This window comes from Chenopodium album, chromosome 10 (genome assembly GCF_948465745.1).
Source record: "Chenopodium album chromosome 10, dcCheAlbu1.1, whole genome shotgun sequence".
NCBI lineage: Eukaryota > Viridiplantae > Streptophyta > Magnoliopsida > Caryophyllales > Amaranthaceae > Chenopodium > Chenopodium album.
The window spans coordinates 48,811,830-48,837,920 of record NC_137843.1 but is presented as its reverse complement, the minus strand read 5'-3'; the positions used below and the strand labels follow the sequence as shown (position 1 = coordinate 48,837,920).

The 26,091-nt window shown below is 34.4% G+C and overlaps 1 protein-coding gene, 2 long non-coding RNA genes and 1 pseudogene across 4 annotated transcripts; 3 read left to right on the top strand and 1 right to left on the bottom strand.

Annotated features, from left to right (window-relative positions):
* Window positions 1-900: 900 nt before the first annotated feature.
* Window positions 901-2,963, bottom strand: LOC145564021 (uncharacterized). Its single transcript, XR_014094717.1, has 3 exons — window positions 2,674-2,963; window positions 2,114-2,170; window positions 901-1,204 (listed from the first exon to the last, which is right to left on the bottom strand). It is a non-coding gene; the product is annotated as an uncharacterized LOC145564021 (long non-coding RNA).
* A 4,616-nt stretch (window positions 2,964-7,579) lies between these two features.
* LOC145564020 (WRKY transcription factor 44-like) lies at window positions 7,580-10,883 on the top strand (annotated as a pseudogene). The gene is made up of 5 exons (XR_014094716.1): window positions 7,580-7,909; window positions 7,991-8,119; window positions 8,832-9,553; window positions 9,634-9,792; window positions 10,455-10,883. The product of XR_014094716.1 is annotated as a WRKY transcription factor 44-like (transcript).
* A 7,411-nt stretch (window positions 10,884-18,294) lies between these two features.
* LOC145564019 (uncharacterized) lies at window positions 18,295-20,695 on the top strand. Its single transcript, XM_081624387.1, has one exon. It carries the CDS (start codon window positions 18,307-18,309, stop codon window positions 20,461-20,463), a length of 2,157 nt encoding a protein of 718 aa, XP_081480513.1. The 5' UTR covers window positions 18,295-18,306; the 3' UTR covers window positions 20,464-20,695.
* A 3,331-nt stretch (window positions 20,696-24,026) lies between these two features.
* On the top strand, window positions 24,027-25,625 carry LOC145564018 (uncharacterized). The gene is made up of 3 exons (XR_014094715.1): window positions 24,027-24,142; window positions 24,687-24,756; window positions 25,255-25,625. It is a non-coding gene; the product is annotated as an uncharacterized LOC145564018 (long non-coding RNA).
* Window positions 25,626-26,091: the final 466 nt, after the last annotated feature.

Sequence of the window (26,091 nt, the reverse complement as noted above, 5' to 3'; positions counted from 1 at the left end):
TTTTTTTTTTTACATGAAGTACAAATACGAGCAAGTTTAGCCCCAAGTCTTAAGACTTGAGATAAGACTTGGGGTGACATCATCATCTTTAGTCTTAAAACTATGTTTAAGACTTTTCCCATTTTTCTTCTTAAATCTCAAGCAAGTCTCAAGTTGAGTCTTGAAATTCCAAGTAAAGGTGCCTCAAGTCATTAGTATACCTTGTGTTTGGTTCGGCAAATTTTTATTTTTATTTTTTTTGAATGAATGAACGAATGAAAAATGTTATAATCTAGATGTAAAGGAAATATGCTCATTTTATTAATGGAAAAGGTGAACGAAACACATGAAACATATAGAAATTCGAAGACTTGAGATTGGGGTCCACCTAAATTTTATTTTTATTATTTTTTTTTACACTTTTCTACATATACTTACTCAAATAAAGAGATAAAAAAAATTAATAATAAGTCATATTTTTTTAGTCTTAGGGCTAAAGTGATAAATTTGGACAAGTCTTAGTGAGTCTTGACAAGAATTTGATGACATCATTTTTAATGGGGACCACTAAAAATGATGTCACATTCCAATCTTAACACTTGGGGCTAAACTTGCTCTAATAAATAGCCATATGGCATCTATAATAATAATAAAGATTTTTAAATCACAGATCTAGAGTACATAACATAACTTTTACAATCAAAATCATAACTATTTGCATATCAGGCATAGCTCACACTTCACCGCTTCAAACCCATATGAATCCAAATCACCTGCTCAATTTGTAATACCCTAGAATTTCCTTTCTTTTAAAATACCTGTTTTGCTTTGTTTAAAACTCAAAATAGGAAAATCTAAGACATTATCGTCACCGTGAAAACAGCTAATGCAACTATCAAAGACACACAGTGGAAGACTATCTTTAAAAACATTCAAAACGACTCAACTTAAAAAGTCAACCAATGAAAGTAAAGTAAAACAAAGTTAATCTACAACTTGGAACCATTGTAGGCCCTTATCAAAACCGAACCAATTTCAAAAACCTTTGCATTAATCTCACAAACATAGTATAATAAAATAATGAAAGCAATAAACACATCATAAACCTATGGAAACTAGCATGATTCGCTCTTCACTCATGCCCATCATAAATATGCTTCATCACCTGAAAAACTTCTCTCTACTTATTCCCACTACTCTCCATTAAAAATGGGTCATCATAGGGCTAAGGTAAAGACAAGGCCAACAACACACAAACACACAATCAGCAAAGCTGAGTACATAAGCGTATTTAAACACACTAATATGCTTTCACCTATCAACACACAACTTACCTCGTTGCACCTGTTTACAAGCACACAATATACAACAAGATTTCTCAACTAAGTAACTAAATAATTTATTTAGTATTGATTACGCATCGAACGAGAGTTATGGTCTTAAGGTATATACGCTCCAAGAGTTTTGGTGCGTAATCTCTTACACTTTACGTTGATTTACATATTATTAGACTTGGTGATGACTCTCAAACCATAACACAAATAATCATTTTAATTATTCAAACAATCAAACATACCAATTAAATTCTTAAATAATTAGTGACCACATAATATTTAATGTTAAACCCTTTTTAAATCTATCTCGGTGTCAAAGACACCTTAAACGCATAATGCACAACAAATCCTATCTCTCGGTGTTGAAAACACCTTAAGTGCACTAAGGCACCAAAATATAATTTATTCCTCGTGTACAAAGACATTTAAATAGCTCATTCCTCAATAAAAATTATATGAACCATAATAAAATTCCTTTTCAATATTCCAAACCAAATTAAACATTTAGTTTAATTAAACATACTCATTATCATGCCAATAATAAAAGTGTGGTTTATATACAACATGTCAAATTAACTATTTCCAATCACCAATCCAATAAATAATTTATTTCAACCAAACATGATTCACAAATAATTCCCCAAAACCATTCTCAATTCAATCATTCCAATTCAAATCACCAATCTCATTTCAATTCAACCATTCCAACCAATTTCTAGCATGACACTAACTTGGAATCACTCAAGTAAATCCTAGCATGTTTCTACACGCTTAATAAATTTCCGAGTACGTGTACATACCTCAAATAAGCTCTTAAAATAGCCGAATACATTACAACGATTCCCGAACCAAGTCTCCTACATAAAGGGACAATAATACTATATTAATTACTCTTGTATACACAATTTCCAGCAACTTAAACTCACTTTAAACAACTTAAAATAAATCTGAAAATTATTTGAAAACCCTCAATTAGTCTCTCTTTCAATGGGTAATTAAATCCTTTTTTATTAAAATCACAATTCTACTACTTTAAATAAAATTCCAGCAAAACTTGTTAAAAACTCATCAAAATCATATCTTTATACTTGGTTAATGATCAAAATTAATGGTATTCAAAACCCCCAAATCAATTTGTGTAAGAACCCTAAAAATCATAACTTTATAAACTTTAAAACCCTGACTTAATGAATTATAAAATCTGAAAATTAAAACCCAACTAAATAATATGAAATTACACTTTTTAATCATTAAAACATGATTTTGATACTAATTAAACCAATTTTGAACAATAAAAACCAAGATCAAACTAAATAAAAAAGCAAGAAAACAAAGAGAAGAGAGAGAAGGAGGGTGTCACGGTGGTGGGCTGGTTGGTGGTTGCCGGCTGTCGGCTGGAGGTCGCCGGCGTGGTGACATGGCGGTAGTAGGAGGTGGGGGCGGCAGCGTCCTCCATGAAATCCCCCCCTTTGCTTTCACGTACAAATAAAGAAAAGGAAAAAGGAAATTAAGGGAAAAAATAAGAAAAGGAAAAAGGAAAAGAATAAGAAAAGAGAAATAAGGAGGAGAAATAAGGAGGAGAAGTAATTACCTTGACCAATTGACTTTTTGTGTGGGAAATTTTGGGGATTGAAAGAGTATTTATAGTGTAGAGTAGGCTAGGGTAAATTCTGGGCTTATAAGAATTATAGACTTGGATGATGAAAAAGTTGGCCCAAATATAAAAATAGAATGATTGGGTGTATTATGAAGATAAGCTACATTTGGATTAAATACTTATTAACCCAAAAATTAAACTTTGTATTATTTAAATCCCATAAAAATAATTTGACTCAAAATTATATTTTACAAATAAATAAAAAATTTATAAAATACATTAAAAATACAGGGTATTACACAATTATTATTAAAACCCTAAAAATAAATTCTCATCTATTAATGAGAATCAAAATCCCATAAAATTGGGAAAAAACCAAAAAATTTGGGACAAACTCTGACAAATGGAGAGAACAAAACAAAGCAAAACAAATCAAATAACAAATAAGCGAATTAAATCAAAGAAAAAAGGATTGGAAATAGTCTAATTTCTGAAGAAATTAAATTATTTCTGGCCTAAATGGCTAAGAAAATTAAATATCCTAGAGAGAGGAGAAAGAAGAGAGAAAAGAGAGAAGAGAGAAGAGAGAAGAGGGATAATTGACTAAATTTTGAGAAAATACAAGTTTATTCCTAGGATTAAATTTACAATTGTCAAAGTGTTTTTTTATTATTTATTATTTTTTTAAATTTAAGATAATCGTCAAAGTCAATTATGTCATTAGTATAAAGGATCATAATAGCCTAATAGGCATTTATTTTAAAAATGGAGTATTTTCAAAATATAAATCCTTGATTTCTTGAATATAATTAATATGACCCGAACTTTTGGAATAACATAGGGATCAAGGATCTTGGTTTTGAGGATGTTCTAGTTAATTATTTTGATAAACAAATGTTGTTTAGCTAGATTAGAAGTAAAATTGGATTATTGTAGGGTATAAATGGGTAAAACCGCTATACCATTAGTGATTTTACCCATGAATAGTGGAAATATAAGAGAGAGTGTTAAAGGATTATTTTAACCAAAAGTTTAACCTGTCTTAACGTCTATGATCAATTTATATACTCTATCAGGGAGCTTAGATTTTTCTCCAAGATAAACAAATAAGTTTAAATATCTTCACATTTTGAAAAATAAAATTAAAATAAATAAATAAATAAAATGAAATAAAAAATAAAAAATAAATTCATTTTCATATACCTCCTCCCCGATTGTAACCCACCTCCATGCTTTTTTTCTTCTTCCTCCTTCCTTCGATCCCCACCCACCTTCATCTTCTTCCTCCTCCGATCCTCACCCACCTTCATCTTCTTCGTTTCCTTCTTCAAGTTGGTTCACTGGAGAACACCAAACTACAACACTACCATTTTTGGTGTTTTGCCGCTACCAAATTCAACGAAAACCCTAAGAATATAGAAACTAAGAGAATTGTTAATCTTAAAGGGGAGGTATTTGTCGTAAACTAGTGTGGTTTCCCTTGATCTATTGATTTCACTATTGGCGGTGGTCACTGCACGATGCTCGTGAGCTTCTTCGTCTTCATGAATTCTCTTATCTCCACTATAGTTGTTCTACTTGCACATACTCATAAAGTCAAAAAAGTGAAAAGACAAAGGTACATTGTACAAAATCTTTAATCACTAGCAAACCCTTGGCAGAGATTGCTATATACACCTGATACAAGGTGTACTTCACTCATATATTATCAAATGAGCAAATAATAACCCTGAGTGCACCTTTCACTTTATATATGCTTCCTCCGTTTTTTAATACTTACAACAAACATGCACTTTTTTGTATGATAGTTAAGAAAAATAGGTTTCATATGTGTTTTTTTTTTGTTGAAAAGGTTTCATATGTTTTTAATACACTTAAAATGAGGTTGAGTGATTTTTAGGAGGATAATTATGTGTTGTCATGAGCTTTAAATAAGGATAATGTTAATAGTATAATTTTTACCAAAAATAACTTTCCTATTATAGTGTGTTGTAAGAATTGTGACATTTTCATTTTTGGAAAATGTTACAAGTATTGAAAAACAAAAGAAGTACTATTCTACAATACAGTCATATTAGAAACACCACACACTTGTCAAATTGACATAATAATAATGGATAAGTTTTTTAAGTTAGTAAATAAACCAAATTAATTAAAGTTATGTATCCATAATGAATGTGTCCATTATTATTATTATTATTATTATTATTATTATTATTATTAGAGAAATTTGTGAAAAAAGACCTTTTAAATGGTCGACTTTTTGTAAAATGACTTTTTAAGTGAAAAGTTTTGAAGCAGGACATTTTAAGTTGTATTTTGTTTTTATGGGGTACTTGAGTGAGTTTTTTGGGTGGTCAATGCCGGACCTCTAGCGTTGACTTTCACTTGACAAGTGAGTTAAACTATATATATATATATATATATATATATATATATATATATATATATATATATATATATATATATATATATATATATATATATATATATATATATATATTACCCCTCAAATTTCCCTCCTATTCGAACTACCCCTTTCATTTTCCCCCTTTCTTTTTCTTTCTCTACCCCAAAATTTTGAGGGATTTTTTTTTTAACTCATGTGACTAACACGTGAAAGTCAACGCCAGAGCTCCGGCGTTGACCACCTAAAAAACTCACCCAAGTACCCCTATAGTCATAATACAGCTTAAAAGTTCATTTTTTTTTTACAACTTTTCACTTAAAAAATCCTTATACAAAAAATCGACAATTTTAAAGGTCCTTTTTCACATATTTCTCTTATTTTTATTATTATTATTGTTGTTGTTGGATAGGTGAGATGAAGGGCCCTACTGGCCCGAGATGAAGGGCGCTATCGACCTAGATTAATGAGTTACACAATTTGAGAGTGGAGAAAGGTAAGAGAATCCCACCACCAAATTGTCACTAATGAAGATTAAACCTCCAAAATATGTTCTCCCATCTACTAAACTAACCTTGGTACATTTGTGGGTCCATTATTATGGAAAAGGAAGTAATAATTTTTGGCACATTTGTGGCCTTGTGGGTGAGTTTATAAGAGTCAAAGCTCGTGTAGAAGGTTGACTGTTAGTTGGAGAAGTACGTTGCAACACCAAACCCAGCATGAAGTTCATCATCAACTCCCCATTCTCTTCATCTTCTCCCTCTTTTATCATCATTTTTCTGCACATTTATTTCCAATTTCATACTTCTACTTATAACTCTTCAAGCTTTCAAGCTCAAACATCCCCAGAATTCAATTTAGCCCCTGAAAACGGATAGTTCAATCTTTTTCCCAACAAAAAGGTATCGTTTATTTTGTTTACCCCTTATCATATTTTGATTTATTTGATGAATTAGCAGAAGATACAATATGGGTTTTGTGCAGCAATGTAATCAATGTAGGAGGGTATTTAGATTTGAATTTATAGGCTTATAATCAATTGTCTTTTGAATTTCTTCAGGTTTAATACTACTACAGTTTCTCTTTGATTGTTTCATTTGCCTATTTGCACAGTTTAACATTTGAACATCAATATCATCTACTATGCATTATTAAAAATCATAAAATTTGATATTTGGAAACTACGGAATCTAACAAATAATAAGGAATGGAGAGAGTACCAGTTTTGATCAGGGTTGTGTTAGAATGTTGTGCTGTGCTTGTTTTAGTCAACCTCAGCTGAGTTTTGGCCGAAGGAATTTTGGAGGTGATTTTGATTGTCCTAATATGTCCCACACTCCCACAATTAGTTTCTTCTGAATGACATTAGTTAGATTCACTATCAATAGTCTCAAAGGCTAATGGACTGTAGTTCTACCATTTGTAGACCTGATAAGCAAATTGTTCTTATCGGGTTTAATTAAGATTAGGTTCATTCACAGTTCGAGTCATGCTCAGTAAAACATTACATGAAATGTTCAGTTCAGTTCAGGTTATTTCTGTTCAGCCAGTCCCAAGGCAGAGAATAAATTGTTAGTTGATGTACTGATAAGCCTAATAAGTAATATTTAAGACCTCCATTTTCAGCTGACAGCTAATTTTGGGTTCAGCTCACAACATTCGTTGAGTCATGCTGTTATGGGTAGTAGAATAATAACCTTGTTATGTCATGAGATATTGAGATGACAAGAATAGGCAAACTCATTGCTCTTTATTTATTTTGAAGTGCTCTAAAAAACTTAGATTTAACATGTATGTTGGTGTGACTTTTATGATATTGAATTTTGCTGGAACATGTCTTTGAAATACCTGTCTAATACTCCAATTCCTATAGAATAATGGATTTACTATTCTTCTACTTATAGATTATAATTACGTAAATTATTATAGCTTGTGAAATTCCCATTGCTTCTGATTGCAATGTAGCAAAGTGTCATTTGATGCGGATCTAGGGGCAGATGGAAACAACTTCTCTAGTATCGTAGAATAAGGCTGTATAGGAGACTCCCTTACCCTACCTTGGTGTTGGAATCCAGACAGGACCTTTTTCAAAGGCATTGGAGTAACCTTGATGTTGATGTAATGATGATAGTATTATTGTGTCTATTTTTCCTATCTCATCTAGTCTATTCTACAGGCCCGTTGAGGTTGTTGGGAGCCCTGAATTCAGAACCAGCAAATGTTGAATGAACTTTACCGTTGATGGACTTGTCTTGAGCTCTTGATGAAATGAAGCTTCTGATGCATACACAAACTATTTTTCTGCTGGAGGTCCTAATTTGTAGCCTTTCTGTACTTCCGTAATCACTTTACTGTATATAGTTGGGAATGGAGGTAAAAGAAATAGATCGAGTGGTCATAACAAAGCCAGTAGCTTCAAGGCCATCTTGTACTAGCTTTAGATCTTTCTCTAAACTTCATTCTGGTGCTATCAATGCATCACCACCACCTGCGAATGCTAGCTCTGAAATGGCAGTTGCTGCTATTAAGCCCAAAACAGTGAGGGTAAAGTCCACAATCAATAAGTCTCCACATACCGAAGAAATTCAGGCAAGTCTCAATCTCAGCACCATGGAAAATTTCTTTTTCAGCGAACTATCTGTTCTGACCTTTGTGCACTCGCTATCTCAGGTGGACACTTCCAACGGAGCTCGTTGTTCTTCATCTGATACCATATCCAGAGCCCCTGATCGATCCACCATCTTCAAACCACTAGCAAAGGTTGTCTCCAAGGCAACTGTTTCTATTTTGCTCAGCATGGTTAGTATAAATCCTTCATACCTTTTAACTTTCATTTATACCTTTTTCTGGCCTTCATGCATGCTAATTACGAGCCTTCAACGTTTTTTAAAGGGATTTATAAAAGAAAGAAGAAAGGAAGGAGGATTAGAAGGGATGAAGCTGGGAGGAGGGAGGAAGGGCAGGGTGGGTGGGGGATATATTTCTTATCCTGGAGGGATCTGAGAAAACAGTTGTAATGGGATTTAAAATTGATCAATTTAATTGTTCCAATGGTCATGACGTCATTTCCTTGGGATATTCTTGCTGACTAGGTTGTCGCTCAGTTGCCCTTCTTGGCTCTAAATCAAGCTTTCTCATCTTGTTGGATTCTGATCTCATCCCAATTTATGAGTACTTTGGAAAACATTATATTAAATAACATCACTTGCTACAATTTTTAATGCTCGAGTTTATATTTACTCGATTGATCTATCTGCACAGCCTTCTGAGTAGTCTTCTATGGACTATGGATTAGAGCCTTAGAGGTTAATTGTAACTAGTGAGATTCATACTAGGAGAATATAGGTACTCTGACAGAGTAAAAGTTAATTTGGCACGATACACTTAGTATTGACGTTAGTTCATTCAATTGACATCAATGTTAATTGTTTTAGGTTTCACTTTCACACATTGTAGACTCCTTTAGTTGTAGATGTTGTTATCCTTGTTTCTCTGCTTACTTATGGAGCAGGGAAATTCCAGTGTTACTCATTGACAAGCATTATCCCAGGTTGACGTGTCTGCACGGAAGGAAAAGCTACATTTATTCTCAAGTCAGCATTCAAGTAATCTGCCACTGGTTGAATTATCCGAATCAGCTAAGTCTCCTACAATGGCACAGCAAATGGTAGAGGGAGAGTCCAGAATAATGGCATCTTCGATAGCTGGTGCTGATCGACCCTCTTGTGATGGGTATAATTGGAGAAAATATGGGCAAAAACAAGTCAAGGGTAGTGAGTATCCAAGAAGTTATTATAAGTGTACACATCTGAAATGCCCTGTGAAAAAAAAGGTTGAGAGGTCATTAGATGGGCAGATAACAGAAATTGTCTATAAAGGAGAGCATAACCATCTGAAGCCAGATCATGCCAAGCGCAGTTCATCTGGAGTACATGGACAGGAATTGTTTGCTGGGACTAATCAAGATCCCAATAGTAGTGACCCCAAGTTGCATGATAATGTTTGTGAGAAAAATGAAGGTTTTGAGAGACATATGAGTAATGAAAATGAAATGCAATTGTCCAAGCAGTCTACGTTTCCTGTAAATGTTGCCCCAGTATGCCATCCTGTTGATGCAGAAAAGCACAATCCTAGTGACAAGACTGTTGTGGATTCAGCTGGACTTGGTGGGGGTTGTGAAGAATCGGCCAAGGGTTTAAACGCCAATGGTGGTAGAATAAAAAACAAGAGAAGGTAAGGTGTGATTTATGCATGTTTCCTTTGTTATATCTCTTAAAGTGTTAGCATGAACATGTCTTATTTTTTGGTATTAGGAAACAAAATGTTCAAAACAATGAAACTGGAAAATCAGGTGAAGGTCTACAAGAGCCTTGTATCTGGGTGCATAACATCAACGAGCCTGAAATCATGGGCGATGGCTTTCGCTGGAGAAAATATGGACAGAAGGTAGTGAAAGGGAGTCCATACCCCAGGTTAGCAGTTATGATGTAATTAGACATGTGCTTGGACTCAATGGTTATAAGCGGGAAGGGTTAAGGGGGCACTGTTCAGATTTGCATTTAATTAAATTATTTACTATAGTAGTTAGGTATAAAAATTGTCTCCTGCAAAATACATTAGATTGCTATTTGGCTGTATTGTCACAATGAGCCAGTGACTAAACAAGAGTTAGCAAGACACTTCCTCCATCCAAAAAGACTAGTTGCATTATCCTCAGTCCAACCCTTGTTATTAAGAATTAATTTGCACGTGACAGAGTCTTAGAAGATCCATTATAGTAAATCATTCCGTACTCTCCTCATCACTCAATCTTAGTAACGGTATTATGCTTAAGACCAATTACAAACCCTTACATTTTATGAAATGTGAAAACTATATATTTCTAGGCATACTTGAGTAATATTTTCAGACAAAGAGATGACTTACTTTCTTTAAAATGAATATCACTATAAAAAAAGTAATAAAATGTTTTTGAATCAATGATGTAACCACTAATTCAGATGGAGGTATTAATAACTGCATCATGATTAGAAGAACGTCACCATATTTTGTAGAGAAACATCCATTAATGGAGAATGGTTTAAATAGTTTTATAAGTAGCTTAAATTTTATTATATGTTTTCTTTCCATACAGAAGCTACTACCGCTGCACCAGTGTCAAATGCAATGTACGGAAGTATGTAGAAAGAGCATTGGACGATTCTAGAGCGTTCATCACAACATATGAGGGAAGGCATAACCATGAGATGCCGATGAAGATCATGAATCTTTCAGCAGTTCCAGAGCAGGAGACTCAACCACCAGCTGGTAAAGAGACAAGGTAAGAAAAATGGTATATGTGACTTGTCAGACTAATCCTTGATATGGGGCGTCATATCTGGATGCTTCAGGACCTTGATGTCAATTGTGAGCTGACATTAGTTCATAGTTTCATACAGAGTATAAAGAAAACAATTCATTGAGATTATATCGAGTTAGCCTTTACCTGGTCTCATAATGGCTATATATGTATATGATTTATACTTTTATAGAATGTCATGTAAGATTCATTTGAAACACATTGTATGATAGCATAGAATTTCTAATTGATTGTTTAGAGGCTCCTTTTGTATGGTGTGAGTTCATGAAAATATGATGCCTGTTGATAACTTTATTGCTTATTATGGAGTATATATTTATAGATTAAGCCAATGGAAATTAGCTATTCCAAGGATCATGATTTGGAACCCAAAAGGCGGAGGAGTTCATCTGAAAGCTGAAATAAAATAAGGAATGAAGGATTTAATTGTCAAAATAAAGGCAGTAGAGAAAAAATATAAATACTCCAAAAATCATTTAACCTTTACCACCACTCCCTATCTATTTGAGGCGCGCAGTTTTTAGCAATGCTAGCTCCTTGATGACTGAATTGGCTCTTCCTGTCACCAGAGACTCAGAGAGTATCTTTCCCTGGCTGACCTGAAGTCGGTCTTTTGACTCCCTATTACAGGTAATTCTACTTCTATTGGAGGGTGGTGGAATATAGCCTGCTGCAACTCATCATCAGGAAGCAGTTGTTGGTACTCTATCTTGCTGATATCTTCAAACAATAATTTCAGCTTTCTTGTTCAATTTCGATTCTGACTTTATGCGTTGTGCAATACTGCATATAGTGTACTTCTCTCACATTACATGTGTACCTGTTGGTATTTGTCGTTAGTCCCTAGTGTGTTATCTTCATGTTCTGCTAATGGGAACAGTTGCTAATCAGTTGTGAAATACGGAGTACTCCGTATCTCATTCTTCTTTTTGTATTTTCATCTGAGTAAAGTTGAAGATGATTATAAGGATGCGAAGGAAATTTTCCTGTCTTTTGTGATACTGATGAGTGGTTTCCTAGGCAATTCATTTGAGAGAGGTAGTTCTTTGTTTATGAACTGGATGTTCACTTGTTCAGTGAAGTTGTAACAAAGCAGTAACATCTCTGTGAAAGGTGTAGTTGGACCTAGGTTTAAAAATTTTACTGTCTTAAGACCTAAACCCTGGAGTGTGCTGCATTGAATTCACAAGTTACCTCAAGCATTAGATCTATGGTTCTTGTGAAAGGTTTAGCGGTCTGTCTGGTAGTCGGTAATAAATAGTGGTAATGATATTGATTTCAAAAGTGAAGTAAATTTGTGAAAAAGTTTTATGCTAGTGTCCATAGACCATAGTAATGCTAGTCCCTTTCAACTACTTCATTTTCTTCGCAAAATTTTTAATACCATTCAGATAATAGTAATTAATAAACAAATAAATGTTTATAGGTAGATTTCTATTGACATGGTAATGATTAATGAACATAAGTTTTTAGCAAAAATACAAACAAATTAAATACTATTCATATAATTTATGACCGTTTACCACAAAGAGCTTTTAGTTATTCTATACATTCGGATTTTTTTTTTTTTTTTTTTTTTTTTTTTTTTTTTTTTTTTTAATCATCTGGAAGAAAAAGGATTTCATTAATAAAAGATAGCCAAACAACCTTTGCAAACAATTCAAAGAATTCTTGACTTAGCACAATTATTTTACACCATAAAATAAACAGACAATATATAAAATTCACATATTTAAAGTTTTAAACACGATTTTAATAATTAAGGTCCTCATTGAGCCGATCTAAATCTATGCATCCTGCAGAATATAAAGATAATATATCGAGTTTAGTAAACAAAATATATAAACAATCCATGCATCTAATCATGAAAGTGTTAACAATCTCAAACAATTTGATTAAAGGTCTGTTCACTTCAGCTTAATTTCAGTTCAGTTCAGTTCAGTTCAGTTCAGTGCAGTGCAGCTCCTATCAGTTCAGTTCAGTTCGGCTCTAATCAGTTCAGTTCAATTCAGTTCGGTTCAGTTTAACTCTAATCAGTTCAGTTAAGCTCCTAATTTCCTTCTCTCATAAAATATTCATTTCAGCACTATTCAGTTCAGTTCAGTTCAACTCCTATCAGTTCAGTTCAATTTAATTCAGCTCCAATCAGTTCAGTTCAGTTCATTTCAATTCAGTTCAACTCAGTTCAGTAAATGTGAAAAGGTCCTAAGTATGCACATTCTTCAACAAGTTGACATGAAGAATACAATATGTTGTAAGAATATGTAAATGTTTAATCGGATATTCGAAAGAGTTTTAAGACAAAAGTTTGTCAAAAGTTATACCATGTCAAAACGGATACCATGTCAAAAATTTGTCAAATCCCACTAGAGACACTTTGGGGGTGGGGATTCCCTTACCCTTCCTCCTCACTTTCAAAGTGTCTAGCTCTAGCCTGCTAACCCGAGTCGGGAGGATTTGTGGGAGGTTCCGACTCGGCAGAGCCTTTCTACTTACCAAAAAAAAAAAAAAAAAAAAAAAGGATTGTTAGATACTAGCTTTGACCGTAATTTTCTTAATAAGGAGTAATACTTTTTTTGGTTAATTTTTTAATGGAAAAATTGCCTAGAATGATTTCAACTTTGCCTCATTCACTGAAAATAATCTCAACTATTGATTATTTTTTCATAATCCGAACTTAAACAAGAAATTGCTTCTAGTGGTCCCAACAGGTTATCCAACTTGTTATAACAAATTACCGGACATGTGTTAGCACATGATTAGTTAAAAAAAATCAAATTAAAAAGTACACAAAAATTGAGATTATTTTCAGCGAATCAGACAAATTTGATATTATCCTGCACAATTTTTCTTTTTTTAATTGCAACATTGACTCATAACACGCATTTTGAAAAAGAGATTTAAGAAGTAAACGGATGAATGAATTAACAAAAATAATGTAAACATTGATAACCTAACATGACCCCTTTTATTGTGTTAATATGACTCCAAAGTCTTTTTTGGGTAGATATCTGGGTGTTTTATTTACAACCCGATCTTTTACGAAACAAAATTTCCATAAGTAACTAAAGCAGAACAGAAATTGAACAATTGGTCTTCTAATACAGTTTCCAAAGCTGGGAAGACTGTTCTCATACTGAGTAACTTGGAAGCTTTACCTTCCTTTTCAATGTCCACAGCCCGCCTTCCTAAAAGTATTACTACCTCATTGGATCAGATTAATAGAAATTTTTTCTGGAAACAGTCTCCACAAAAAATGGAATCCCCATGATTTCTTGGGATAAAATTTATCAACCCAAAAGTTATGGTGGTTTAGGCTTAAGATAGAAGCTGTGAATTCGGCTTTTTTAGCCAAGTTAGGATGGAAAATTATCTCAGACCCAAATAACCTCTGGGTACGTTCGGTGACCACAAAGTATCTCAGTAAACAAACCTTTTTTGCGTATAAGCCTCAGCCGAAGGATTCTTGGATTTGGAGAAAGATTCTCCAAATCCGCCCTCTTCTTCTTAAAGGACTTCGTTGGAAAATTGGTAATGGCGCTAGTGTTCTTTTCTGGTTGGATAATTAGTGCTCTTCTGAAAATATTATTTCTATGTTAAATTTAGATATTTCAGATATTCATAATCTAGATCTTACTGTGGATCATTTTATTACTGACTCTAATGAGTGGGATCTTACTACCCTGTCTCTTCTTGCTCCTATTAATTTAGTCCAAATTATTCAAGGTATCCCTATTCCTTCCTCGTCTATCCAAGATGAACCTTGCTGGAGATTGTCTAACACTGGCGATTTTACTATAAAATCTGCTACTTGGTTAGCCCATAACATATGTTCCCACACTAAGTGGGAATTTGCTTGGATTTGGAAATTAGATATCTCTCCAAAATTGAAATTTTTTGTTTGGCAGCTTCTTCATAACACTCTTCCTACTAGAGCTAATCTTGCTCATCGTCAGTTGGACATTCTTAGTACATGTCCTTTATGCAATTTCCATGTTGAAACACAGGATCATTTATTCCTTTCATGTTTGTTTACGAAACGTTGTTGGACTGACCCTACTACTAATTGGCTAGGTCATGTTCCTCTTCATAATAATTTTTATCATCTTTTCAGAATTTTACGTGGGAATTTTTCTTTTTCTGTGATTAAGATTATTACTTCTATGTGGAGTATTTGGAAAACTAGAAACTCAATTGTCTCTCAGAACATGAATTTCTCTTCTATGGTCATCTTATCCCGTGCCCAAAAAATCATTCATGAATGGAAGTTGCACTCTTGTTTGGATTATATGGATAATCAGTTAGCTCCTTCTGCTTCTTATGTTAATTCTCGGACCATTCGGATTTCCTGGTCTCCTCCTCGTCATGGTGTTGTTAAGATAAATTTTGACGGCTCTGTACGTGGTGCCTCAGGTGCTGCAGGTGTAGTTATCAGAGACCACTTGGGTGTAATTAGGGATGTCAATGGGGCGGGGCGGGGCGGATGTTGGCCTTCCCATCCCCATCCCCACCTATCATTTTCATCCCCATCCCCATCCCCATCCCCGCGGCGGGTCTAATATTCATCCCCATCCCCGCCCCGGCGGGTACAACTCCAAAACCATCCCCGCCCCACCCCCCACTTGGATATCCATCCCCGCCTAATCCCCACCAAATACCCGCCTAATCCCCACCCAAGACCCACCAAATTTCCGTGTCTCAAATACACAATCCTACATAATTAATACGGATTATAATATTAAAAAAAATATTCTTAATATTACACACATTTTTGTTTATAACATAAGTGTAGTACAAAATATTATAATTAATATTTATTTCACGTAATTATTTTTATAAAATAATATAAAAGTATATGTGGGTATGAGGTGGGGATGGGGCGGGTACGAAGTGGGGCGGGTGGGGCGGGTACAACTTAAAATCCACCCCCGCCCCATCACCCATGGCGGGTATCGTTTTCATCCCCATCCCCGCCCCACCACCCACCAAACCAAGACCCATCCCCGCCCCACTGGGGCGGGGATGGGGCGGGTCTCCTACTTGACCCGCCCCACTGACATCCCTAGGTGTAATCATATTTGTAGTCGGTCTTATAATATTGGCACAAGTACGCCTCTTATTGCTGAGGCTACTACCCTTCGTAATGGTCTTCTTCTTGCACGGTCCCACAGTTTTTCCCATATTTTTTATTGAAAGGGATAACTTAGTTATAATTAATATTTTGCAGGGTAAAGCTCAATGTCCGTGGAAGATTAAGTTACTACTGGAAGATATTAGGGAGCTCCTTCGTCTTTTCTCTTCCGTCGAGTCCAGGCACATCTACAGAGAGGGAAATAGAGCAGCTGATTATGTTGCTTCTTTAGGTCATTTCATGCAAACGCACCAGGATATTGATCCTTTTTTAGATAGTAAATTTTCTTTTTATATTGCTTCAGATAGGTTGGGTTACAGTCTTGAGAGAAGAGTAGCCTAACTACTTGTATCTTTCCTTTACAAAAAAAAAATAAAAATAAAAATAAAAAAAAAATAAAAATTGTGACTAATTCAACAGCATATTATCTAGTACAAGTAACAATTTTTTTTTTTTTTCATATACTGGCTGAAAAGTTAAGTCGATACTAATATTTGTGCAAAAGTAGTGCAAAAGATCAAATTGTTACACCTTAAAAATGAGGAATCACGTTTTCACACTCGTCAATTACTTTACTTTCACATTTCCTCTTCTTGAATCAAATACCCCCTTAATTAACATAGGGTTATCAAGTTCACTCATAAAAGTTAGTTTATGATTAAGATAAATTATTAAATTTATTTTATAGGTAAGATGAATTGTCTTATCGGATCACAACCTCGCACATGTTAACAAACTTGTCTTATCGGATCAGAATGTCGCACATGTCTAATCGAGTTAACAGACTCAACACAAAATTAAAGATTCCTTTTAATTTTAAAGTGTCCCTATTAAAAATTGAGACGAGGATGAAGTATAACCCAGTACATGGTAGGGGCGGCCCGTGCCCAATACCTAATAGAACGGGCAGGTCTAATCAGTAAACACACAAACATAACACTGTCTGAGTGACCAGAGACTGGACAGTCGCACAGTCAGACAATAAACAATTGGGAGTCTGAGCACGCCAAGTGTCGAGCAGCCATACCATTTGCAGACCTCCTTTTCACCATTTTTTCTGATATTTAAGGACTCCCAATTCTCAAAGCCCGTCTTTTTAATTGTGGGGTTTTTTGGTTACCTTTTGCACCATTTCCATTTTCTCTGATATTTTTTGGTTTCCTTTCACACATAATGAAATTGGATTAGTTCTAGAGACATTAAAAAGGCATCATTCTTTTCCAACCAAACCAGCTACCACTATTCTGTCCTTCCTCTCTGCTTCAATTTTGTTGAGTAACTCAGTAAGTATCTTATCTTATTTCTCTTCCCCAATTCGATGTGTAATTGTTAAAATCACGCCTCGATCGGTGTTATATATTGATGCCATTTGCATTCGAAAAAGTGAAACTTACATTGCTGCAATTTTTTCTTGAAATTAATATGCTTATTTTTCTTATTTATTACTCTTTTCTTGGTAATTTGGAATTAATTTCTCTTTTTTTGTATTTTGTGCTCATTTCCTAGAGTTTTTTCTTCATTGGTAATTGCAGCTGTGAAAGTTTCAATTTTTTTTTTTTTTTTTTTTTTTTTTTTTTTTTTTTTTTTTTGATGATTTATGTTTACAGTTTACATATATGCATAATGCAATGCAATAAAACATACCAATACACCATTGTTTGAGGAAATAATTCCTTTATGCATAGAGGACCATATAGTTCAATTTTTTCCTCGGCCTATAAAATGTCATGAATGGTACTATAAACCCAAATGTTTCTTAGTAAAGTAAATATTATGTTAATGCAGTGTGATTTAATTACAATTTAGAGGTGCTTAATCTTCTAATATGCAACTAGGCAAGTACTCCACTGTCCCAAAAAAAAAAAAAAACTAAGCAAGTACTATACTGTATTTGTTCTCCTAATGAAATGTTGATTCAGCGCAATTAGTCGATTACAAATGTTAATTTAACGCGATCAGAGGAGTACAAATTGATCTGTTCAGTATGTTTAACTATATCCTAAAATACAAGTTGTCAAAAAAAAAAAAAAAAAAAAAAAAAAAAGGAAGAATGGAATTGAAATGTGTACCATTCTGTAGTTTCTTTAGTTTATTGCTGAATGTTGCTCTTAAGTTAATCAGCTTTGTTCTTGCTGTGTTTATTATCTCCTGTTGTTTATACTAGTTTAGCATGTCTTTGTAGCAAAAGGAGGGTTCATCAAATTTGTACAGGTGCTCATAAGAGGAAACTTTGGGATTTTACATGTTTTTATTAGAACATGGAATAAGGTTCTCTGAAAAACGAGTTTCACTTTCATTTTTTCGATATTTCTTAATCATCTGCAACTTAGTAATGAAGTTATGATGCATTTGTAGTATGTTCAGTTGTAGTTTTGTGATTATTGTGTGAGAATTTGCTTGGAGGGTTTTTACTTTTAAGATTCTAGCATAGGCCTTGAACTATCTGTTGTTTACTAAGGATTGAATTCGACTTTGTAGGCATTAGACCTCTTACAAATGGAAGGAGAAAAGTCTAGTTGTTTGGAAACAATCGAAGTTGCGAAAAGGATGGCTGCTAACAGGGACTATGCAGGTGCAAGATCTAAGCTGCTTGAAGCCCATAATCAGTTTCCAGATTTCAAAATAGCTACTCAGATGCTAACTGCTTGTGATATCTTATGTGCATCGGAATTGACTTTGAATGGTGAAATTGATTGGTATTGGGTTCTTGAACTTAGTCCAGAAGCTAATAATTCTCAAATAAAGTCCAAGTACAATAAATTCGTGAGCCTATTAGAAGGAATAAAGGATGACTTTCCTGGGTCTGTCACTGCTTTGAAGTTAGTCCATGAAGCTTATGCTGTTCTTTCAAACACATCTAAAACTTGGATCTTCAACTCAAGAAGGCTGACAAGCATGGATGTTAGTGAATCATTTGTTCCGTCTGTGAGTTCTCTTGGTGATATGGGGCATCAGAATGGTAGGAGTTTGAGTCAAGAACATGATTCCTCACCTGTCTGTGAAAGCTCTGCTTCTAAGAATGCAGATGCTGCAAAAGGCCTTGTAGGTATTGGTGAAAGAAGTTTAACACCTATTGAAGTTGATGATTCAGATGATGCTGATGATATTCAACAGAACAAAGCAATTAACTCTACAGAATTGAATTTTCATTCTTCCACTTTGAAGTCAGAGGTTACTCAGACTACTGATACCAATGTGGCTACAGCTATGGATTTTGATCTTTCGAATGAGATGTCACTCCAGAATTTAAGAGCCACTACAGATCATATGAATCATGAAAATTTCATTAACTTTGATGATGCAAAGAAGGCAGAAGCTTTTGAAGTCGGTCAAATTTGGGCTGCTTATGATAGTGAAAATTTTCCTCGTAGGTATGCTCGCATCAATAACGTTTCAGAATCACCTTTCAGGCTCGATGTTACTTGGTTGCGACCTATACCACAAAATGAAGATGAAAGGAAATGGTGTGAGGTCAGGTTGCCTGTGGTATGTGGTTTATTCAATTTACATGAAAATGAAGAATCTATAGTTGATCCTGCTATTTTCTCCCATGTGGTTCCTTGTACAGTCAGCCCAACTTATGATGAATTTGAAATTTTCCCACAAGAAGATGAAGTTTGGGCAGTTTATAAAGACTGGCGACCATTTGATTGGTTGGAAAACCCTGAATCTAAAAAAGCGTGTAGTTTACAGGTAATAAGGATAATTGAAGGTTACTCCGAGGAGGGCATGCTTGCTGTGCCCTTAGTCAAGGTTGATGGATCAAACAATATTTACAAAAGAGAGACTGAAGTTGCCCAAGAGCGTACTTTCAAAATCCCTGCAGAGTTCTTGTATCGTTTTTCTCATCAACTTCCAGCATGTGATTTAGAAGGTGGGAAATTGATTGGAGTATTTGGTGATATGCCACGGCAAGATCCTTCGTCCATCAACTCCTCAACCAGTCAGAGGCCTACGTCATGCCCTTCAACAGTAGATTCGGTAGGTCATTCACTTAAAATGGAATGGACAACCAATGATTTTACTCCAAGTCAAGTATGGGCCGTCTATGATGGCTCTGACCAAATGCCTAGGCAGTATGCGCTAGTGAATAAAGTTTTTATGGCAGGAGCAGTTGAAGTGACTTTTTTGGAGCCTCATCCCAATCCTATGGATAATGAAGAGATTTCTTGGATTGAAGAGAATTTACCTGTTAGTTGTGGAATATTTAAACTAGGTTCCAGGATTGCTGTTATGCCTTTGAGTAATTTCTCTCATTTGGTAGATTGTGACCGAACTACCAAGAATCTGTTTTACAGAATTTATCCCAAGAAAGGTGAGATATGGGCGATGTACAAAAACTGGAATAGAAGATGGAAGCAACAGGACTTTAGAGACTATCATTGTCGAATAGTTGAAATAACTTCAGATTTCACAGAGCCTTCTGGCCTGAGCACTGCGAGCTTGGAAGAAGTTTCGGGATATAAAACTTTTTTCCAGAAGCAACTTTGTGATGGGTTTGCATTAAGCCGAGTAGTTCCAAGATCAGAGATTCTTAGCTTTTCACACCGAATTGAGGCATTTGTTGTCCCAGGAATTGAAGCCCATGGTATACCGGAATGTTCTTGGCACCTAGAACCTGATTCCTTGCCTCCACTTATTTCTAATTCTTAAGATGTATGCATGACTTGCAGTTGTTCCTCAATTTTGCTCATGATTATGGTGAGTTATACTCGTGACTTTCTAACGTTCTGTAAATAGTTTAAATGTTTACTGTACATCGGGTGGCTGCCCTTTACTCATTAGACACTAATTGCTTTACTATGGTTCCAGAAATTTGCTTGTTAAAGTCCTGAATAGTTATTGTTGATTGGATGTGGAAATTAAGGGTCTATGACTCCAATTAATGCCATAAAATGGTTACAGTAAGTACTTGATATTAGAATGATGTTTAAGTCAGTCCATCAACTCCTTTCCTGTCAGATCTTTTGAGTAATGATTACACTGTACTTGAAATTAGAATGAATTATGTCAGTCATTGGTTTAATCTTGATGCCACTTGGATGGAAGACATAATTACCGATGTAGATTTGTAATTGATGTGTTAGACAACTCATTTCGGTTGTTTAGTATTCTGCCATAGCCCATATGATAGAGTACAATGTCAAATTATTTTCGCAGTTAGCTGCATGATTAGCAGAATTTATCCAATGTTGCAGCAATAACTTTGTTTTCCTGACGGAGCACAAGGCCTTCTTTTGCTACTCTTACTACTACTCTTTTTTATTTTTTTTTGGAAATATACTACTACTCTTTTAGTTATGTGAATAAATGGATATCATACACCCTGGTTCTATCGTTATTTCAGCTCTGCATTTTAAGTTGCTCACTTGCATTGGAGCTGCCTGACCCTTGTAATATTGCCTTCAAATTTAGATATCCCTCCAACTGAAATTTCTGTAATTGCATACCAATAGATACTGGAATTATCATTGTAGCTTCATCCCAGAATAGCCGACACCTTACTAAATATAGCATGGGACCACTAACTAAAAACTATTTTCCTCTACTCCTCTAAGGCTCACTAATTTTTGGAAAACATTAAAATTCAAAAGGTATCTTTTTACGAAGTATTAAATAATAGATTTAATGGTTTCACTCAAAGTTTTCTTAAACTATATGCTCATCTCAACTCACCAAATATTCTGGAACGGAGGGAGTAATTTTATTGCTTTCCCCCAAAGTAATTCTTGGACGGAGGGAGTAATTTTATTTTTCTTGCTTTCCCCCAAAGTTGATATGCACCGCTTTGATTATTAATAGATAAGAATCATTCATACATTTGGCCATATTTTATAATTGGCAAATTTATCAAAAAAAACCTTTTAGATGTGCCATTTTGCCAAAAAAAAAAAAAAAAACCTTTTAAAAGCTTTATCGTTAAAAAATAAAACCCGAAATTAAAAAATTTTTGTTTGAAGAAACCTAGTACCACTAATTCACTTGATTAACCTCTAATTACACTCTAACTTTCACTTAACTATTAATTAATTAAATTAATTTATAAAATTGAAAAAAAAAAAAAAAAAAAAAAAAAAACAACCACCACTTTAACCACTAGCCCAGCCACCCTTCTCCTTTTCCCCCTCCCCTGGCAGCAGCTCCCTCCCCCAAGTCAGCCACCGCCTTAAACCCCCCTCTCCCCCTGTGACCCACCTTCACATCCGGCCAACCCTCCTTCCGAAATCCTAAACCCGACAACCCACCTTAAGCTCATCAAAACCTAAAGCAAAAAAAGAGCAAATCAACCCCGGCAATTAGCGTTTTCCGATAGTCGACGTCATGCTTTCCAGCGTCTATAACTGCTTAATTTCCTCACTCATTTATCTTTTTCAAAATTGAAAAATTGAATAACTTTTGATTGTAAATGGTTGAATGTTGATGGTGGTTGAAGAAGGGGAAAAAGTGAAGTAAAAGAGGGAGGAAAAAAACAAATCCCCTTTCCCTGTCGAGGTCGAGGTGGATGTCTATGGGTGGAATTTCGGGAATTCCGATCAAGTGGGTGTGGCCGGGGTGATTTTCGCCGCTGAGGTGGTGGGTAGGTAGGCTGTCAGGGTTAGGGTTTAGGGAGGGGGTCTGCCGACGGTTCAGACCATTTGGAGGTGGTGGGTATGTGAGGTTTCGGGGTTTAGGGAGGGTTGCGGTGGAGTTGCGTCGCCAATGACGGGAGCTGCTGCCATGGGAGGAGGGTGGCTGGCTGGTGGTGGTTTTTTTTTTTTTTTTAAATTATAAATTAATTTAATTATTTATTAGTTTAGTGAGAGTTAGAGAGTAATTAGAAGAGATTAAAGGTTAATCAAGTGAATTACTGGTACTAGGTTTCTTTGAACAAAAAAATTTTAACTTCGGGTTTTTTTTTTACGATAAAGCTTTTAAAAGGTTTTTTTCCGCAAAATGGTGCTTTTAAAAGGTTTTTTTTTTAACAAATTTGCCTTTATAATATTCACTAATTACTTCTTTTTACTTCAGACAAAAAAAAAAAAAAAAAAAAAAAAAAAAGGAACACTATAAAATAAGCCCTAACTAAGCTCACCTGAACGAAAATTTCTAGTGGCTTGGTGCCATGCTAGCTCCATCTCGGAACAGTTGGCACCTTACTAAATATAGCATGGAACCACTAATTAAAAACTATTTTCCTCTACTCCTCTAAGGCCCACTAATTTTTGGAAAACAATTAGCCACATAAAAAAAATTTAAAAATCAAAAAGAATCTTTTTACGAAGTATTAAACAATAGATTTAATGGTTTCACTCAAAGTTTTCTTAACCTAGGTGCCCATCTCAACATCCCAGATATTCTGGAACGGGGGAGTAATTTTATTGCTTTCCCCCAAAGTAATTCTTGGATGGAGGGAGTAATTTTATTTTTCTTGCTATTCCAAATATGCACTGCTTTGATTATTAATAGATAAGAATCATTCATACATTTGGTCATATTTTATAATTTTTTATAATTTTCACTAGTTACTTCTTTTCATTTTAGACAAAAAAAAAAATAGAGTATCCCTACCTTATAAAAGGTGGGAGAATACTCTTATGAACAGTGTTAGGACATATATAACCCCAAAAATATGTATTTACCATTGTACCCCTATTAATATTTTGTCAGTTTGTCTCTCTATTCATTTTCCTAAGAGGGTGTTTGTTTAGAGGATAAAGTGAGGGGATAGGATAAAAGAGGAGGGATTTAACATGTCATTTGTTTGTTTAGAGGGATAGGGATTATGAGGGGGATAAAAAAGGGAGTTATCCCTCCAAATTAATAACTAAGCGAGGCGTTTGGTAGGAGGGATGGGATTAAAAGGTAGGATAAGAAGGTGGAATTAATAGATGAGATAAAGATAAAATAGTGTATTCCATTGTTTGGATTAGGTTGGGATTAAATTGGAATAACTAATAATTATACACAATTACCCTTACTATCCCTTCTTCACTCTTTTTTTTTTTTTTTTCTTTCATTACGGGTAAAAATGTCTTTTACTCCTTAAATTTAATCCCCATCCCTTATACCACCCCCCTAGTTACTAATTTGGAGGGAATACACTATTTTTATCCTTATCTCATCTATTAATCCATCTTCTTATCACACCTTCCTATCCCATTCAATCCCATCCCGCTTACCAAACACCCCGTTTTAATGTGATTTAGTAATGCTTTTCCTGTGTCTTCCTCATAACTCATAATTGCACCCTTTTCTCCTTCCCCTCTACCTCTATCCTCAATTGAAGCAAACTATTAGTTCTCCATTGAAGAACCTACCGAGCTTTGTCTTATCCATTGAAGTAGTTTCTAGGGTGAGTTATTTTTTTTATTGTTAATTTGTTATAATTGAATATCAATTTCACAATCTAGGTTTATCATTAATTTAATTGTTCACTTGTCAGTATAATCAATTTAGGATTACTTTGCTTTTGCCTTTCCACCTTCCGAATGGTGCCCGCTTCTGATAGAAATTCATTCTCACCCTGACTGAAATTTTGTTTCTCCTATTATAATAAATTCGATTGAAATTTGTGTTCATTTTTAAACTATCTTGTTCTGCTTCTTAATGTCTTTGTCATTAATTTATAGGTTCTAATCTCATACTTCCTTATTGGAGTTTTTTTTTTTTGTTTAATTTAACATTTCGCTTGAATTTTTATTTTCCTTTGTAAACTAAAAAGTTTGGCCTAACTTTTCGTCTTTTCGACCAAATCGAACTCTCAAATTGTAACCGCTTTCCGTAAATTTAAGAATATGTTTCAAGATTTTTTTCAATTACATAGAGCCTCTTTGTATTTTTGCTAACTTTTTGGTACCATGATGCTGATATATGTATCTGTGTGTTTTTGTTTACAGATGTGATTGAGAGGCTTAACAAGCTGAGAGGGAGAGACATGGCTTCAATGTGTTTGTGGTCTTCTAAAAGGTAGTCATGCATTGTCACTTTTGCGCTTGATGACTGCCTGGAAATCTAACAATTTAACTGGTTTCTTGGATATTCTACATCGAAATTTAACTAAAACCAATGTTTTTGTGACTTTTACTTGCAGTCATGTGTTCTAAAGCTTAGATAAGTTTATTGATACTATTAACTTCAACCCTATACCTCTAGCTTTATTATTTTTTCAGTCTAATTATGTTATTTGCATGCACAATTGTATAGAGAACTAATTCAAGGATAAGATGCTTACACATTATTCACAAATAGACGCTACTATAGCTTGTGCCATAGGAATCATGTGTTCTGATTCTTTAGAAGCTTAGATGAAACTATTGACACTATCGACTCTAGACCGATTCTCGAATGAATCCAGACCACTATGATAACCTGATAAGTGCACATTCTTTATTTTTTAGCTTTAATTATTCTGGGATTTTTTTAACCTTTATAAGTATTCAATTTTACATTATTTTCTATATGAAGCACAAGGAACTATGGAAGCAAGCATTTGTCCAATTTAGTGCAAAAGCAACTGTGCTGCAGGGAGATGTGAAGAGGAAAAGCAAGTTAGTCATCTTTAGTTGGAAACTGAAATTGATATGAGAAATCAGGCTCAAGTGTAGGTTAGTGAATCAGGTTGGATTTCGGAGACTGCAGTAAGAGAAAACTGATGTCCATGCTTTTGATATTAAGTTTACAAGGGTATTGGTTTATTAAAAGTTTTTGAAAGTGAAATCCGAAAGATCATATGAGTAGAAGCTAAGACAAAGGTTGGTCAAATACAGTAACCAGAACTCATGTATACCCATCCCGGTGCAAAAGCCACATTTCTTGATGCATTGGAGGTGCTTGTAGGACACAAAAGAAGTCACATTTTCAGTTCTTCACAATTACTGGTACTGTATTGTCACGAACCTATAATTGAAAGTTAATTTAATTGTAATTATAACATTTTACATCTATACAAAAAATTAAACATGTTCCTTTTCTTTGATACTTGTTCGATATAATGCAAGCTTATTTCTGTCGATAGTATTTTATTTTTTTTTAAAAATTTTTTTTGGAGGGGGGAGGGATAACTCTACACTACAAATAGACTCGACAAAATTTGATTTCAAATATAATTACCTTGAAACATGCATAAGGTATTAAGACTAATTGCATTGGAGGTGTTTGCAAGACACAAAAGAAGTAACTTTTGCAGTTCTTCACAACTAATAGTACTGTATTGTCACGAACCTATAATTGAAAGTTAATTTAATTGTAATTATGACATTATACAATTATACAAAAAATTAAACAAGTTGCTTTCTTTGATAC